This window comes from Humulus lupulus, chromosome 4, assembly GCF_963169125.1.
Source record: "Humulus lupulus chromosome 4, drHumLupu1.1, whole genome shotgun sequence".
NCBI classification, from domain to species: domain Eukaryota; kingdom Viridiplantae; phylum Streptophyta; class Magnoliopsida; order Rosales; family Cannabaceae; genus Humulus; species Humulus lupulus.
The window spans coordinates 95,919,720-95,937,595 of NC_084796.1; the positions used below are offsets into that span (position 1 = coordinate 95,919,720).

The 17,876-nt window shown below is 37.9% G+C and overlaps 1 protein-coding gene across 1 annotated transcript; it reads right to left on the reverse strand.

Moving 5' to 3' along the window:
- Positions 1 to 14,243: 14,243 nt before the first annotated feature.
- On the reverse strand, positions 14,244 to 17,036 carry LOC133829082 (uncharacterized). Its single transcript, XM_062259017.1, has 2 exons — positions 15,265 to 17,036; positions 14,244 to 15,189 (listed from the first exon to the last, which is right to left on the reverse strand). The coding sequence occupies exons 1-2, from the start codon at positions 15,796 to 15,798 to the stop codon at positions 14,665 to 14,667; spliced, it is 1,059 nt and encodes a 352-aa protein (XP_062115001.1). The 5' UTR covers positions 15,799 to 17,036; the 3' UTR covers positions 14,244 to 14,664.
- Positions 17,037 to 17,876: the final 840 nt, after the last annotated feature.

The following is a 17,876-nucleotide window of genomic DNA, read 5'->3' on the forward strand; positions in this document are numbered from 1 at the left end:
TCAGTCCGAAGGGCATGACCCTATAGCAGTATAGCCCTATATCTGTTCGGAAGCTGGTATGCTCTTCATCAGGAGGATGCATGCTGATCTGGTTGCACCCCGAATACGCATCCATGAAGGACAATGTTTCATGACCAGAGGTTGCATCTACCAACTGGTCTATTCTCGGTAAAGGAAAGCAATCCTTTGGGAATGCTTTGTTTAGATCAGTAAAATCTACACAAGTCCTCCATTTTCCATTGGGTTTGGGCACCAACACTGGGTTTGAAACCCAGGCAGGGTAGTATGCTTCCCTAATAAACCCATTCTCCTTTAACCGCTCTACCTCCTCCTTAAGATCTTTTGCTCGATCTTTGTCAAGCAACCTCCTCTTCTACTGCACTGCTGGATAGCTTTCATCCACGTTGAGCACATGGCTGATCACAGTTTGTGAGATACCCACCATATCTTTGTGAGACCAGGCGAAGACATCTTGATTCCTTCGCAAGAATTCTATCAGCTGTGCTCTCACCTCTGCTTTCAACTTTTGTCCAATTTTGACCCCTCTCGACGGGTCATTCTCATCTATAAGGACCTCCTCTAACTCCTCGGACGGTCCCACATCACTTTCATAATCCCCAAAGCGAGGATCAAAGTCCCTTCCCTCGCTTTGGGCAATGCCCTATTTGGTGACTTCATCACCGGATGGGGTCTTCTGCTCTTTTAAACCAAGAGTGCTCTCTTGGCCAAACTCCTCTAGCATCTCTTCCTGATCGGTTACAACTGCAAAACTTTGGTCGACATCCATCTCGTCCACCTCCTCTCTCTTAACACATACAATCATGTTGCTCTCCTTGGCCCCCTTCCTCGCCTTCGCTACCGAGGCATTATAGCACTCCCTAGCCTCCCTCTGGTCTCCCTGAACACAGCCTATGCCAGCACTGGTCGGGAACTTCATGGAAAGGTGCCAGATTGAAACTACCGCATGTAAGTTTGTGAGCAGTGGTCGACCAATAACCACATTGTAGGCAGACAGGCAGTCAACAATCAAAAACTCGGTCATTACTGTCTCATGTTTGGGAGCCTCCCCCGTTGTGACTGGTAACTTGATTGTTCCAGCTGGTGATAATCCTTCTCCAGTAAACCCATAAATGACTTGAGAGCATGGCTTCAAGTCAGTGATCGAAAGTTTCATCCTCTCGAAGGATGACTTGTAAATAATGTTCACAGAACTCCCTGTGTCGACCAAACATCTCTTCACCTTCATATTGGAAATTTGGACTATCACAACAAGAGGGTCATTGTGAGGATACCTCACGTGTCGAGCATCTTCTTCAGTGAAAGTGAGGGACTCACTTTCGTATCTTGGGTTCTTTGGTGGTCGCTCCTCCACTGCCATAATTTCGGAGGTGGATGCTGCATCCAACTCATGACAAAGGGTGCGAGCATACCTCTCCCTCGCCTTATTGCTATCTCTAGCTAGATGTGCTCCTCCACATATAGTATCTAGTGTGAAGTCCACAGGTTCAGGTTGCAAAGGCGGGGATCGTTGCCGCTTGAACCCAGGATTGTTATTACTCCCCTTTCCTTGGGTCTTCTCTGCTCGATACTTTTTTAACTTCCTTGACCGGAGGAGAAACTCTATCTCATCTTTGAGATGATTACACTCATTCGTGTCATGACCATAGTCTCCATGGAAGCGACAGAACTTGTTCATATCTCTTTTACTCATTTCCTTCTTGATAGGTGGGGGTTTCCGGTAGGGGACCTCTTGATGACTGGCCAAATAGATCTCTGCTCGGCTTGCCGAAAGAGTGGTGTAGTTGGTGAAATGAGGTTCATACTTAGTTGGCTTGTCGTTTGGTCCCGACTTAGCCTTCTTCTCATTGTGGTGGTCAGAACCGTTATTCCCACGTTTCTTACCGCCACTTTGATCATTTCCACCATTCTTGGGGGGATCAGTTGATCCACTCGGGTTGTTCAGGCCCTTCTCTCCCTTCTCAATTGCGTCATCTAACTTCATGTATTTGTCCGCCCGATCCAAAAACTGTTGCAATGTTGAAATTGGGTTGTGATGTATACTGTCCCACAAAGGACTTCGATAGATAATGCCAGAAGAGATTGCCACCATCTTCCCCTCATCTCCTACTGCAGTAGCTCGGTTAGCTTTTCTCATGAACCTTTGTATGTAGTTCTTGAGAGACTCATCTTTCCCTTGCTTTATATCTGCTAAGTGATTGGCATAAACAGGAGGGGTCCGAGCAGCACTAAACTGCCTGCAATACTCCTTTCTAAAACTCTCCCAAGAAGTGATGGAGTTAGGCTTGAACTTCCAATACCACTCTTGAGCAGTGTCGGACAATGTGGTGGGGAAGACTCTGCAGCGATAGTCATCACTCACCCCGAGCAGCTCCATCTGATCTTTGAATTTCCCAACATGCCTAATCGGGTCTGCCTTTTCTGTATAAACTGGAAGTACTGGTGCTTTGTATTTTGCTGGTGATTGAGCTGCTCTAATTCGAGCACAGAAAGGGCTGCCACTCCTGTGGTCTACTGGATCGATCGCAGCTGGTCGTTTTGATAGACTTTGCACTGCTACTGTCAAAGCATCAAGCTGGGCTTGGATGCTTGGGGCCACTGCTAGGGACTCAATTTCGGGACCGCCTGGTCGGGTGTTCCTATCCGGCAAACCATCATCAAGTATTTCTACTCGACTAGTAGGACGGATTGGCTCTTGCCCTTCGACTGGGACGGTCCTTCTTCTATCAGCAATGACGTCCCTCAGATCCTTCTAAGTAGTATGCTTTCCCAACCGATCGAACACCGTACTCCGAGTCTTCTCGGAAGGTTTGCTGGGTGGAACATGCTCCTTGCCACTGCGCTGGTTGGGATGCAGTGGTGGCCTTCCTGTCTGAGCTGGGAGATCTTCTCCTCCTCGATGGTTATTATTATTCTTTTCTTTCGAATGGTTAGTGTGATGACTGTCAGCTTCATCACGCCCATGCCCATCTTCAAAGTGGGAAGTTTCATTGCCTCGAGGAGCTCTATTGTGTTCCTGCACATAAGGTGTCTTCTTGTTGCCTGCCTTGTGATTTCCTGATCTGGTAGTCTCTGATCAGTGGCTCCTTGAGGGTGTTTTGGAGTTCCCCCTTTAAGTTGAGGCAGTGTGCGATCGGATTCCATCTTCCTCACGACCAGGTGGGTTATTACCACCTCTGCCTAGTCTATCAGTTTTCTTACGACCAGCTTCTGTGGTCCTTGCTCCTAGGGTGGCTGCCACTCCAGGTGCAGCCTAGGCATTGGCCCAGGTCAACTGTGTAGCTGCCTCCAGAGCGAGTGCAGCTTTGTGATGTCGCCTATCGGCCTCCTCTTGTTGTCGACGGATTTCCTCACTCCTGGCGTCCATTTCTTGTTTTTGCTGCTCGAATGCGGCATTCTGCCTAGCCATTTCCTCAGCAAACGCCTCCTGCCTGGCGTTGAACTGGGCCATCTCCTCCTGGAAGGCGCTCATGGCTTCCTGGAGCTCTTCAACTTCTGGAGCTACGTCCTCGAGCATGACTCTAGGCTCAATTTCACGATCCTGAAGGCTAGGACCTTCTGATCTAGCATGCTCTTTAAAGGAGCCCGTCTTCTTGAAGGTTGCATTGGTGTTCTTAGGCTCCATATTGCTCCAAGGACCGTCTGTTTTTCTCTTCAAGCTCTCAATGAAAGCACCAAAATGTTGACCACGTTTTTGGCCAACGACGTGAGGACGTCAAAAACGATATATCCTTCAAGAGAAATAAAACGACACAGACAGTTTTTAATAGAAAGTAAATAAAACACGCAATTTTTATAGTGATTCAACTCCAATATGTTGGTAATAGCCTAATCCACTTAGAGATTTCATTATATACTCACACTCAAGATTAGATGAACCTGTGTCAACTGAGTTTCTTCAGTGTGAATTCTCAGAATACAAGAGTTCTCTCACGAAAAAGCTCTTTCTCTCTCTAGAAAATCCAGACCCCAAATTTTCCCCAAAAGTCTCTTTCTAATCTCATAAGCCATATATTTATAGGCTTAGGATCATACATCTGCTATCCCCTAAAATCATGATATTTCATTAAATTTATTATATCTAAATTACAAAAATATTCAAAATATAACAGAACACCCAATTTTGTGGGAAGAATGAGAGATTCCCGCGTATGTCAAGACAGATTCTTGTTGAAGTCGTTCCTGGGAATCTTGACGTAGTCTGCTCTACCTAGTTGATGAATATCACCTTCTGGTCAGCCATACCTCTGCTGGGCAGATATTCACTTGCTGGTCGGACATGCAATTGCTGGTAGGACACGCAATTGCTGGTCGGACATGCAATTGCTGGTAGGACATTCAATTGCTGGTAGGACATGCAATTGCTGGTAGGACATGCAATTGCTGGTAGGACATTCACTTGCTGGTCGGACATGCAATTGCTGGTAGGACATTCACTTGCTGGTAGGACATGTGCATAGCTGGTCAGACATGTGCATGACCGATCGGCCAATGCCATTCCAAGCAATGTCACTCCTGGGCAGCAATGTCACTCCTGGGTAGTAATGTCACTCCTGGGCAGTCATGACACTCCTGGGCAGTCATGTCACTCCTGGGCAGTAATGTCACTCCTGGTCAGTCATGTCACTCCTGGGCAGTAATGTCACTCCTGGGCAGTAATGTCACTCCTGGGCAGTCATGTCACTCCTGGTCGGATTTATCAACTCACCCGGTCGGTCATGACACCTCTCAAGCAGCCAAAACTCTTCATTAATGCACTGCGCTACTCCTAAGCCAGGTCACCCAACCATTCCTTGCCACTTGTCATTTCTATTGCCACATCATCATTTTCAAATTTTGGGGATAACACATTGTTCTCCAGGAATTGATTTTGGACGAATTTGAGTCATCTCATTATCAAAGTATTTGGCTTTTAACTTGTATCTTCTATTCTAATACCTCTCGCGACATAAGTCCATCACAACTTCCTTATCTTCCTCTTTTACTTCAAATATTTCCTGTAAAAATATGAAGAAAAAAAAACCAAAATTTTAAATGCAATAAAATGCTTAAAGTAATTGAATTTTGAAACTTACCTTTACAAGCTCCCATATTTTGTCCTTTTTGAATTTCTCAATACAATCCTAAGTAGGAACATCCAGGAGCATTTGAAGTGTTTTTTAAGAGCACTCCAAGTTGAGTGATGAAATATTGAGCAGTTTTTTCTATTGGTTTTCCCATCTTGAATTTAACTGGCACTTTTTTGTTTTTGTATTCTTCTAACACCTTGAGGTTACGAGTTTCAGAGCGCACTTTCATCTTAACACCATATGTTACCCACAATAGCAATAAAATTTAAAATAGATCTAATATTTAAATATAAATTACCTAATATAATAAAAAAAAAAGAAATTTTAAATAATTATTCACTCATACTGCTACTATTGTTTTCCCCCACTTCATTCTGCTGGTCTTTATGTGAAGTTGCTGTAAATGTAATACTATCTCCTATAGATTGTTCTATATGTGAAATTGTTGTTGGAAAAACTTGACGTATATTCTTTCTTCTAGCTTTGTTTACCATGATTTCTGCAATATATAGACCATCATAATATAATGTAAATATAATAATGACATATTAAAGTAAAATAATAATTTTGAACAAGCATGTGTTACAACATAAATATATATACACGTACCTTAACAAAAGATACTAGATACAAATTAAAAAAAAATAATCATTCATCATATAGCATTGTATCATTGTGAAGCTTATTTCCATCATATTCATCTATACTTTGAAATATAGCATCATCAATCATAAGTCCTGGAATATCATCTCTTTCCCATGTAATAACTTCTGTGTCCTCATCTCTGTTTTGCACATTAAAACTCGCATGAATTGATGATTCATTTTTTTAGTATGGCTCCAGATCTTCATATACCTCATCCTCATTATTGTCATCTTCTTGAATTGGAATATTATAGAAGTCTCTAGGTTTCGTTCTCACAAATACTAACCAATTTAAATCTTTGAGATCTCTTACATAGTAAACTTGCTCGCATTGGCATGCCAATACAAACGGTTCATGAGTTTTCAATAATCGTTTTGTGTTCACGCTCACAAACCCATGTCTATCAGTAGCAATTCCTTTAGCAACTTCAACATCCCACCAATCAAACTTAAACAATGGAATCTTCAAGTCTCCATAGTAACAGAGTTCAATTATCTCCACTAAGACACCATAATAGTCACGAGTACCATTATTATGCTCTACTCTCACAACAACACCACTATTTTGAGTAGTCCTTCTACTTGAATACCTTTTGGTGTGAAATCTAAATCCATTAATGAGATCCTTATCATATGAATTAACTATATGAGAAGGCCGCTAGTGAAAATAGTTCGTCATCAGCTTTCCCAATACATCGCAACTCCATCACCTAATTTATGATATAATAAGTTGTTGTTAGTACTTGTACATGATAACATCTAACTTTTATATAGAATATACGATATATAAGGCATACTCTTTTCTCAAACCATTCTGGAAACATTTTATTGAATATTGCCTCTATATTTTCATCTCTATTTCTCCCATGTTCTTCTCTAAAGTCCCTGTTTGGCAAAAAAATACATCACTCACTTTATATCTAAAAAATTTCTATAGAAATAACATAATAAGTATACTTACTTGACAAAAGGTTGAACTTCTTGACAATTTTTTAATACATAAAGACGAAGTTGGAGCCAATCATCTGATGCAAGAAATGTCATGTCTATACCTCTTCTAATAGGAGAACCAACATTTTTAAAGATGGATAGTTTCACCTTATTACACCTTAAATTCACACCCTCATAGTTTCTTCCAACTTGGTTAAACTTAGTATCCACACCATGGAGATATCTTGAACAAAATGTAAGACATTCATCAATCAAGTATGTTTCTGCAATGGATCCTTCTGATTGTGCCTTATTACGAACATACTCTTTCAATGTATGCATATATCTGCAAAAACATATATATGACTAAATATTCTTTTCTAAAATGGAAAACTATAAAACAAAACATAGATAAAAACTATAAAAACACATACTGTTCAATTGGATACATCCAACGATATTGCACAGGACCACCTATTTTAGCTTCACTAGGCAGGTGAACACATAAGTGAATCATTATATCAAAAAATGCTGGTGGTAATATCATTTCAAGTTTACATAGTATCAATGGAATTTCTAATTCAAGTCTGTTGAGATCATCCATCTTTAACACTCGACAACAAATTTCTTTGAAGAATGTACATAACTGAATAAGAACATCACTTGCATCCTTTGTTAATAAACCATGAAGTGCAATAGGTAATAAACGCTCCAACAAGACATGGAAATGTGGCTCTTAAGTCCTATAATCTTATGTTCATTCAATTTAACACATCTTGATATGTTTGACGCATAACCATCAGGAACCTTTATCTCCTTCAAAAACTCGCACAATGTTTTTTTCTCATTAGATGACAATGTCTAACAAGCAGTTGGAATCACAAGTTTGGTGCCCTTTTGTATTGGATGAAGTGCTTCTCTAATACCCATGTGTTTGAGATCTAGTCGAGCATTCACATTATCTTTTGATTTTCCTTCAATATTCATCAATGTACTAAGTACATTTTCACAAACATTCTTTTCAATAAGCATAACATCCAAATTGTTTCTTAACAATAAGGTTTTCCAATAAGGTAACTCAAAGAAAATACTTTTCTTCTTCCAACCATTTTGATGCAACGATTCTTCTCGTTTTCATTTTCCAAATGGAAGAAATTGAAGATAGCATAATTGATGAAGCACATCATTTCCCGAAAGAGGATTTGGTGCAATATTCTTTTCATTGGTGCCATCAAACAACCAATATTGAGTACGCCATCTATGTCTGATGGGTAAAAAGCGACGATGTCCCATGTAACACTCCTTATTACTGTACTTTAAGCGTCTAAAATGAGCATCTTTATTACAACTAGGACAAGCTAACTTCCCTCGATTTACCCAACCAGATAAGTTTCCATAAGCAGGAAAATCATTAAGAGTCCATAAAACAGCTACATGCATCTTAAAATTTGATTTTCTAAATGCATCATAAGTATTAATACCAACATCCCACAAGATTTTCAATTCCTCAACTAAAGGTTGCAAGTATACATTAATATTATTTCCTGGAGCAGTAGACCAGGTATTAGCAATGACAACATAAAATATGGTTGTTTCATGCACATCCATGGAGGTAAGTTATAAGGAACAAGAACCAATGGCCAAGTACTATGACTACTGCTCATATTACCAAATGGATTGAATCCATCACTTGCTAACCCAAGTCTAAAATTACGAGGTTCTTTGGCAAAGCTTTCGTGCATCATGTCAAACTCTTTCCATGCCTTAGAGTCTGCTGGATGCCTTAGTAATCTGAAGCTGTGTTTAATGACATGTATAACCTTTGTAGCCTTGGTGTTAAAGGAAAGTACCGTAATTTTTTATGAGGAACTTTTTTTCCTTTTTTGTGTTCTTCATATATCTTCCATCTTGATAGTCCACGTGTTAGACACTTTTCTTCTTTTTCATTATCTTTCTAGTACAACATGCAATCATTATTACATGCATCTATTTTTATGTATCCAAGTCCTAAATCTTACACCATCTTCTTTGCCTCATAATAACTATTTGGCAAGGTATGACCTTTCGGTAGTATGTCATATAAATACTCCAACAACTTGGTAAATGACGTGTTACTCCAATGGTTAAGACATTTCAAGTGAAGTAACTTAACAACGGCTGATAATCTCGAATATTTCTCGCACTCTGGATATAACTTTTCGTTGGCATCTCTTAATAATCTAAAAAACTTAGATGCTTCATCATTAGGCTCTTCATGTTCATATCTATCAAAATCAACACCTACCAAATTATTAATATTGGGAGCTCCAAAATGAGCCTGTAAAATATCATTCATTGATTCTTCATCTGAATCTTCACTAATGTCCTCATTTATATTTTCAATTTCCCTTTCCCCATGCATAAACCAATGAGTATAGGTCTTTTGAATTCCATGTATGATCAAATCATCCTCAACATCTTTCCTAGTTTTAAACAAGCCATTATTGCATTTCACGCAAGGACAAGAGATCAAATCATTCAATTCATTGTGTGAAAATGCAAAATCAAGAAATGATTTAACTCCTTTTTCATACTCATGACTTAGTCTATTTTGATTTCGCATCCAACTCTTATCCATTCATGTATTATTCAATTAAATGTTGTGTAATAAACAGACATTTTCCTTTGCTGCTTGAAACAAGAATCACACACGTCCAACACCAAATCTTTCAAACCTGAATACAAATAGTAACAATGAATCATCATCAAATGAGTATAAACACAACATCAATGAAAGTCAAAGTCCTCTCATTATTAACGAGGGAAGCCACTGCTACATCTTCCATTTATGTACAGGAATCTGGTCAACATACAAAGAAGTAACAGATTGACAGCCTTAAAGTTCTGATTGCACAGACTTTTGAAACAAAACACTGCACAACAAATGTGAATCTGCCCAAAAAAGAGAACCTGGCTTAGTTGAAAACAAACAAATTTAAGAAGCCTTATTTTCTTATGAAATACCTAGAAAACAACTACTATGAAGGCACCAAGACTCAATACTCAGAACTTGCAGGAGCAAACCACAAGCTTGTAGCTTGTCTTTTTGATCTATTGTGTAACAAGCTACTTCAAATTAGGAAGACATAGATCAAATGACTAGAAAAACGTACACAAAAACAATCCCTAAAAAAGTAAAAATATAGAGATATGCCTACGTTGAGAGACTCTAACGAGATGAGTGCATATATGTAAGACTTGGTAAAAAACAGTGCTCAATGATTCTAAAACTCACTATCTTGGTATACAGAAGCACTTAAATTGATTCATGTGTCACAAAAACAGAGAGTTGGCCCCTTGCCATATATTTTATATTTTATTTTAAAAAAAATTAGTCATAAATGTAGAAATACCTGTCACTAAAAGAAAATTGTTAGTGATAACAAATTAAAGTAGTAACTAAACATCAATTAGTCACAAATATTAGTCATAAAAATTTATTGATTGCAACTAAATGTACTTTAGTCACAACAAAATGTTGTGACCTTTTAAAAATTATAGATTTAAAATTTTTAATTATTGCCACAAATAATTTGTTGTGACTAAAGTATAATTTGTCACAAATTATGACTATAAGTATATTTAGTGACAAGTATTTTTTAGTTGGGACTAAATATCAAGTTTTCTGTAGTGTGTATCTGTCAAATATGTTTTAATTTTGAAATTTTGTTCTATTTTGTATAGAGAAATTATGTACAAACCACAATTTATGATAATGATATTGCAACCTTCAAAGAATCCTTGATTACCTCACAAAGAAATTACATTTTATATGGCATTTTTAATAGTGTGCAAAATATGGTTTTTTTCAAAAAAAAAAAGTTAATCTATGGTTTTTTTTTTAAGAATTTTCTCTTTTATGGATTTATTTTTCCATATTTTTGTATAAAAGTTGGTTTATGCCATAGTTTACTCTTAATCAAAGTTTTATTAATTTGGAAGGGTATGTTTTTAATTTCATTATTATTTTTTTAGCTTATTTGTTTTTTTTATATTATTTTTATATTACTAATTTTATATTAATTTTTCTTTGGTTGTTTTGCAATTTTTTTTTTGGTAATATGAATTGTGCTTATTAATTTTTTTATTTATTATAAACATTTTTTCCTTTTTTTTTTAAATTGTACGTTTCTTTTTTTAAATCCTGGGTAAGGTAACCAATTACTTGATTGATCTTTGACAGTTATGTAAAAACAAAATCCTAGAGTTGGGTTAAATAACATGTACCAGGAGGGGTAACCAGTTACCCTAAGATGAGTAACTTCTTCCATAAGAGGGGTAACCAGTTATCATAAGAGGGGTGACGGGTTACTCATATTAAATATGAAAAAGAAAACATCAAATTTGAAAGAAAAAGATGAAGAACACTTCATTAAAAAATGAAAAAGAAGTAACTATGATTTTAGTAACATAGGTAACCAGTTATCATATTGTTGACCCTCGAAATGGTCAACGACACGGAGTCAGATAAAACGATAGAAAATAAGATGAAAAGGAGATGAAAATCAAGATGAAAAGATAAACGACACTGACAATTTATAGTAGTTCAGCCCCAATCAAATGGTAATGACCTACATCCACTTAGTGTTTTTATTAATGTAGAATTTCAAGAACAGTGATCAATGAACTAGGGTTCACGAGTTTCACCAGATCTCAAACAAATACAATTGTGGTGGATAACAACACTCTTTTTCTCTCTTAGAATCCCGAAGCTCAAAAGTTCAAAAAGCAAAAAGTCCCCTCTCTTGAGCCATTTAATTCTTATTTATAGGCTCAAGGTGTTTTTCATGGGCCAATGGGCCTTAATTATATTTAATACAGACGTATCTAAATAATAATTGAAATTAAAATCAATATGTAATTACAAGATCACATATCTGAAGGAAATAAATGAATATATGCGACCAGACTGGTTGCCCATAACTATGATGTCTGATGAGCTAATTCTTTTATGGTTGATGGTCGAACAGATTATACTTACTTAAAATTGCCACGTGCATCCCGCGTGTACATCAGGTAGTCCGTTTTTGGGTAAGCACATATGAATTTTTGTTTTTAAATTTGGATGTTTCCATCAGGGTAATCAGGTACTCATTCACGTTTTCATATCAGTTTTTTTTCTTTTCAAAATTGAATGTTTACATCAGGGTAACTAGTTACCCATTCATGTTTTTTATATCTATTTTTTTCTACCCAAATTTGGATGTTCCTATCAGGGTTACTAGTTATCCATTCAAGTTTTCATACCTAATTTTTTTTCCAAATTTGGATGTTCGCACTAGTGTAACTGGTTACCCATTCACATTTTCATCAGATTTTTTTTCTTCGGATTTGAATGTTCCCATCAGGGTAACTGTTTACCCATTCACGTTTTCATATCTATTTTTTTCTTTCTGAATTTGGATGTTTCTGTCAGGGTTACTAGTTACCCATTCAAGTTGTCATATATTTTTTTTCCAAATTTGGATGTTGCCACTAGGATAACTGGTTACCCATTCACATTTTTATATATTTTTTTTCTTGATTTGAATGTTCTCATCGAGGTAACTGGTTACCCATTCATGTTTTCATATTTTTATTAGTTTTCTTTCAAATTTTGGGTGTTCCTATAAGGGTTACAATAAAAAGAAAATGCTGAAAAAATTGATTTGAATTTTTTTACATATAGTGGAAAAAATTATAAAAAAAAATTACAATAATAAAATATAATAAAAAATAGTAAAATAATTATGTAATGTTAAAATATATGTGTGAAAAAAAGGGAAAAATGGAATGAGAAAATAATAAGTACAAAAAATGAAGAAAAAATGGAAAAATTGAGGAAAGAAGACTAAAATAATATGAAAAAAAACTAAACAAAAGAAATGATGAAAAAAAATAGATGAATGAATAAAAAGGAAAAGAAGAAGAAGAAAAATAATGACAAAATGGAAAGAAAAAAAATGAATGAAAAAATTGGTAGAAAAAAATGGAAGAAAAAAAGAAAAAAAAAAGCTCATATGTGTGAAAAAAGGAAAACAAAAATACAAAAAATGAAGAAAATAGAAGGAAAAATATGAAAAAACGAGAAAACTGAAAAAAAAAATATGAAAAAAACAAATGAAAGAAAAAAAAATAGATAAATGTGTTACACCTAGATTTCGAGACCCGAGATTGTGATCTCAAAAGCTGGACTCATCAATTGCGAGCTTGAAACATCTTAAACGCATGTGCATGACCCAGATGTCGAACCCTCGAATCAAGATGGCAACCTCGAAGACATTTTTTAACCTCGAAGTTCTTTCTGAGCTCGAAAGAGCTTAGCATCGGGATATGCCCGATGTCGGATGTCTGCGGATCAAGTAGCCCGAGCTTGCCATGAGTATATGTCGATATGGGATGCCGAGGAAGATTGTGTCCGATAACGGAACCCAGTTCGACAGCGATCTATTTACCAACATTTGCGAAAAAAAATGGAATAATAAAGAGCTTCTCGTCAGTGGCCCATCCCCAGGCGAATGGCCAAGTCGAAGCTGTAAACAAGACCCTAAAAAGTTCGCTGAAGAAAAAGTTGGAAGAAGCTAAAGGAAGATGGCCCGAAGAATTGCCCCAAGTCCTATGGGGATATAGGACCACGGCCCGTACATCAATAGGGCATACCTCGTTCTCTCTGGCGTACAGTTGCGAGGCTATGTTGCCAATCGAGGTCGAAATTCCCACAATTCGAGCCCTCACTTATGATCAAACCTTGAACCATTCTCAGCTCGAAGAAACTCTTGACCTGATCGAAGAAAGAAGGAACGAAGCCCGATTAAAAAATGTTGCATACCAACAGCGAGCTACCCGGTACTTCAACAAAAGAGTTAGGGATCAAAAATTTGGCGTGGGAGATTTGGTGCTAAGGCGTGTATTCTTGGCAACATGGGATTTAGCAGCTGACGTGCTTGGGCCAAATTGGGAAGGACCCTATCAGATAGAGTCAGTCATCCGACCCGGTGTGTACAAGTTGGCAAGATTGGATGGAAGTCTAGTACCACGAGCATGGAATGGCAAACACCTACGACCTTACTATCAATAGTATAGGAAGGATGTTGCCTATAACCGTGCTTGTTTATCTGTACTGTTTTTCTATTTTTGGATTTTTTCAAATAAAGTTTGATTTCGTTTAATACGCTGTATTTTTTGCAATCTCTCTTAATTTAATAACCTATGGTCACACTCATAGGATATTAAGGGGGCATCAGTGGTACATATACCATCAGCTTGAAAAAATAAAATAGCATATATGAAACGCATATAACTGTTTGGATATAACCAAACTGTCAAAAACATACAAGTGTTTGGATATAACCAAATGCGCGAAATGAGATAAGTTTGGATATAACCAAACTGTCAAAAAGATAAAAATGTTTGGATGTAACCAAATATGCAAACTAGATTAAAAATATAAGTGTATGGATTACAAACCTAACACGATCTTAATATGTTTGGAACAAACCGGCTAAAAACTAATCGGCAATAAGTTGGAACATAACCCACTTCGTGCTAAGTCAAGATCGAGGCTGGAGTATCTTGCAAAACAATAGTTTCGACCTCATAACCTCGGAGAGCTAACCGAGGACGAGAAAAAGCAACTAAAAAGTAAGATACCACTAAACCATATGCATTACACACCATATAAGTACTTTCGGGTGCATGGTAAAAGTAATATCCGACCTTGACAAATAACGAGATCGGAAGTGGATAATTCGAGCAAACTGTGCATGAATGCAAACAGGCATATATGACACTTTAATTTAAATTGTGCAAAATATTTCGGCTCAAGAAATGTAAAGAAAATATATTAAAGTAAGTTCAAAAAAGTAATACCAGCTCCTTCACGAGCTATAAAATTGTCTCGGCCCCATGGGCATAAAAAACAAAAAACAAAATATATGAAAGGACTCTTACAAAAGATTCAAAGGGACACAGCCCCGAGGCAAGAATTAAGAAGGAGCATTCTCCTTGGCCTTCTCAGCATCAGCGTTCCCTCTGGCTCTCTCCGCCTTATCTCGCGCAGTCTCCTCATCATCCAGTCGAGCCTGCCATTGAGCCACGAGCTTCGCTTCAAGAGGGCCTAAGAAGCTGGTGTCGAGGTCGACATTGTTGGCCCAGATTCTATACATGGCCATGTCGATTGCCCGGTCCTTCTTCTCCTTAAACTCCTCGAGAAGACGACTCTTTTCGCCTTCCATGATCTCGAAAGTGGCGGCCTTCTCTTCTTCAAGCTTGGCGTTGGTCTCCTTGACCCGAGCATTCTCCTCTTCAAGCTCCGGGAGCCGGGCATTCAGCTTTTCAAGCTTGGAAGACTTGGCCCTCAGCTCCTCAGCTCCTGTCTCCACCTTGGCTTTTGTTGCCTTGAGCTCGTCATTTAGTTTGAGCTGAAGATCCTTCGCCTCCTGAGCATAGGACCTACTTGAGTGGATCTCGTTGTTCAGCTTATAATTGAGCTGAGCAGAGACGGCAAGAGCCTGGCATACAAAGAAATCAACATTAGCATATGGACCGACTGTAAATACAGCTGATAGCGAGAAAAGAAAGGTTACCGCGACAGTAAGCTCGACACTCTTCTCGTAAAGTGTATTGCAGTCTCGGGCGTTGTTCAAAAACTTCCAATGAGGAGTGTCAAAGCCACTAAAGCTCTGGCCCACTCGAGACAGAATGTCCGAGCCGAGCGAAGCCCCATGGGATCCAGCTGCATTGTCAACTACATATTCATCGATGTGAGTAGAAACTGACAACTTGCGTGTTGTGGAAGCCGAGGGTTTTTTCAGAGGTGGGCCGAGTGTTGAGTGAACCATGATGGGAGGTTGGAGCTCGACCGTAGTGGACGCTCTGACCTGAGGAGTCGGCTCCACAGCCGAGCTCATAGCAGACGGAGCTGGTGGAGGAGGTGTCTTTTTAGTCCTCTTAAGGACCTTGGTGAGACGCTCAGACTTCCGTGAGCCTCTCGGGCGTTTGCTTCTTTTGGCCCCGCCACTGTCCAAGATGTTATCAAGGTCGAAGCCCATCTCGCCTGCACAGTAACAGAGGCAAAAGCATACAAAAAAAAACGTACATGTATAACGTAAAAAATCCATAAACCGAAAACTTACACAATGCAATCGAAGGAAACAGAGAAATGGATGAGCGAACGAGCGGCTGCAAGTACGACCTCACTGAGTCAAAAAGCCTGACTGTGCTTTGTCTTCTCGGCTTGGAGAACATGTAAGAACTAGGCAAAAAATGTCTGGTTTTTTCTCTTTGAGAAGTTGAACGTGAAGAAAAAATGGAGAAGATGAAAGGGGATATATTTATAGACCCTCAGGGATTGTAAAAGTTGAATTAATCTGAGCCATTGGCCAGATTCCATATCAGATCCGACGGCCAGGGACAAATGACACGATGGTACCATAAAGTTGGCAGGCGAACGATCATGGGCAGAGTTTCAAGGTACTCGAGTACCTTGAGTAAGCAATATCTAGCTGACGCGTGTCCATACTCAAGTGTGTGACGGAACGGTTCCCGAAGGAAGTAGTTCAAAAGTTTCCTTCTCATAGGATTCGAACTAATACTTTTGAGGGGGCAAGATGTTACACCCAGATTTCGAGACCCGAGATTGTGATCTCGAAAGCTGGACTAGTCAATTGCGAGCTCGAAATATCTTAAACGCATGTGCATGACCCAGATGTCGAACCCTCGAATCAAGATGGCAACCTCGAAGACATTTTTTAACCTCGAAGTTCTTCTGAGCTCGAAAGAGCTTAGCATTGGGATATGCCCGATGTCGGGTGTCTGCGGATCAAGTAGCCCGAGCTTGGCATGAGTATAAGCTCGCAGTGTGACAGCCTTAGTGGTATTTACCCGCTCTGAGCTGGTCTTGGGGAAAGGTGCCTAGCTCATAACTTATCTATAGACCTGGCCCGGCATGATGCTGATTGCCGACCTCGAATAACTTAGTGGGTCATCTGATGAGACGCAGTTCACGCATTTAAAAGATATCTATTGTTGTAACTTCCCAACATTAAAGGGATATTAACAAGTCTGTTATATGCCCCCTGGTCTTCAGGAGACGTTTCCTTGTATATAGGAGTTACAGAATTTAATATCATTATTTTCATTAATAAATAGGAGTATCTTCCCGAAATATGTGGGAATGAACTCTGAAAACCCTCTATAAATAGAGAGATCATAAACATTTGTAAGGGACGAATTTTTGATATCTTGAGAGAATCTCTGGATAATTCACCCCTGAAGGATTTCCTGAAATTTTCAAAGTCTTAATAAAATTGACTCGTGGACTAGGCAAAGTTAACTGCTGAACCACGTAAAATTCTTGTTGTTTTACTGTATTTTCATCTGCGTCATAGTTCCTATTGTTTAATGGCTCTACGTTTTAAGTTGACGAAAAACGGCATCAACAAAATGAATAAAAATGAAAAGAAGAAGAATGGAAAAATAGAAGTAAAGAAATGATAAAGGAAAAGATTGGTAGATAAAAAAAAAATAAGTGAAAACTAATTAAAAAATGAAGGAAAAAATAAAATATTAAAAAAATAAAATTATCTTTAAAATCAAAGAAAACATAACTATGACATAATTATATATTTTTTCAAATTTATAAAAAAGAAAATTCTATAAATATAAACTTCCAAATCAAAAAATCATAAAAAAGTAGAAAAATTAAATGTATTGTTGATAATAATTTTGAGCTGATTATATAAGTTAGTTGAAGAAATTCCTGAAAAAGATGAGATAAATTTTTCTCCATCTTACGAACTCACTACATTTGCCAATCTCCAACAAAATATGGATCGTTTCGATTGTATAAGTATATTTGAAACACAATTATTTTCAATTTCTTTCATCTTTTCTCATGTACTACACATTTTGAGATATAAAACTTCATTCGTACAGATATTGCTGCTGTTTTCATATGCGTTCATCCGAAGAAAGTGACCCACACAAAAAATGGGCTGCAAGAAATACAAGAGGCTATCTTTATCAATAGAGTAAAAGTAAAAAAAAAATTCTTCCCTTTACATAAGAAAAATCTCATAGGACTTCTTTATAATTTTCCATGTATTACTCGGGCTGAAACCAGTAATCTTAACATTTTGGGACCAATTTGTCACTACTGAATGCTCAGCTATTTCAGAATTAATAGAACCAAACCCTG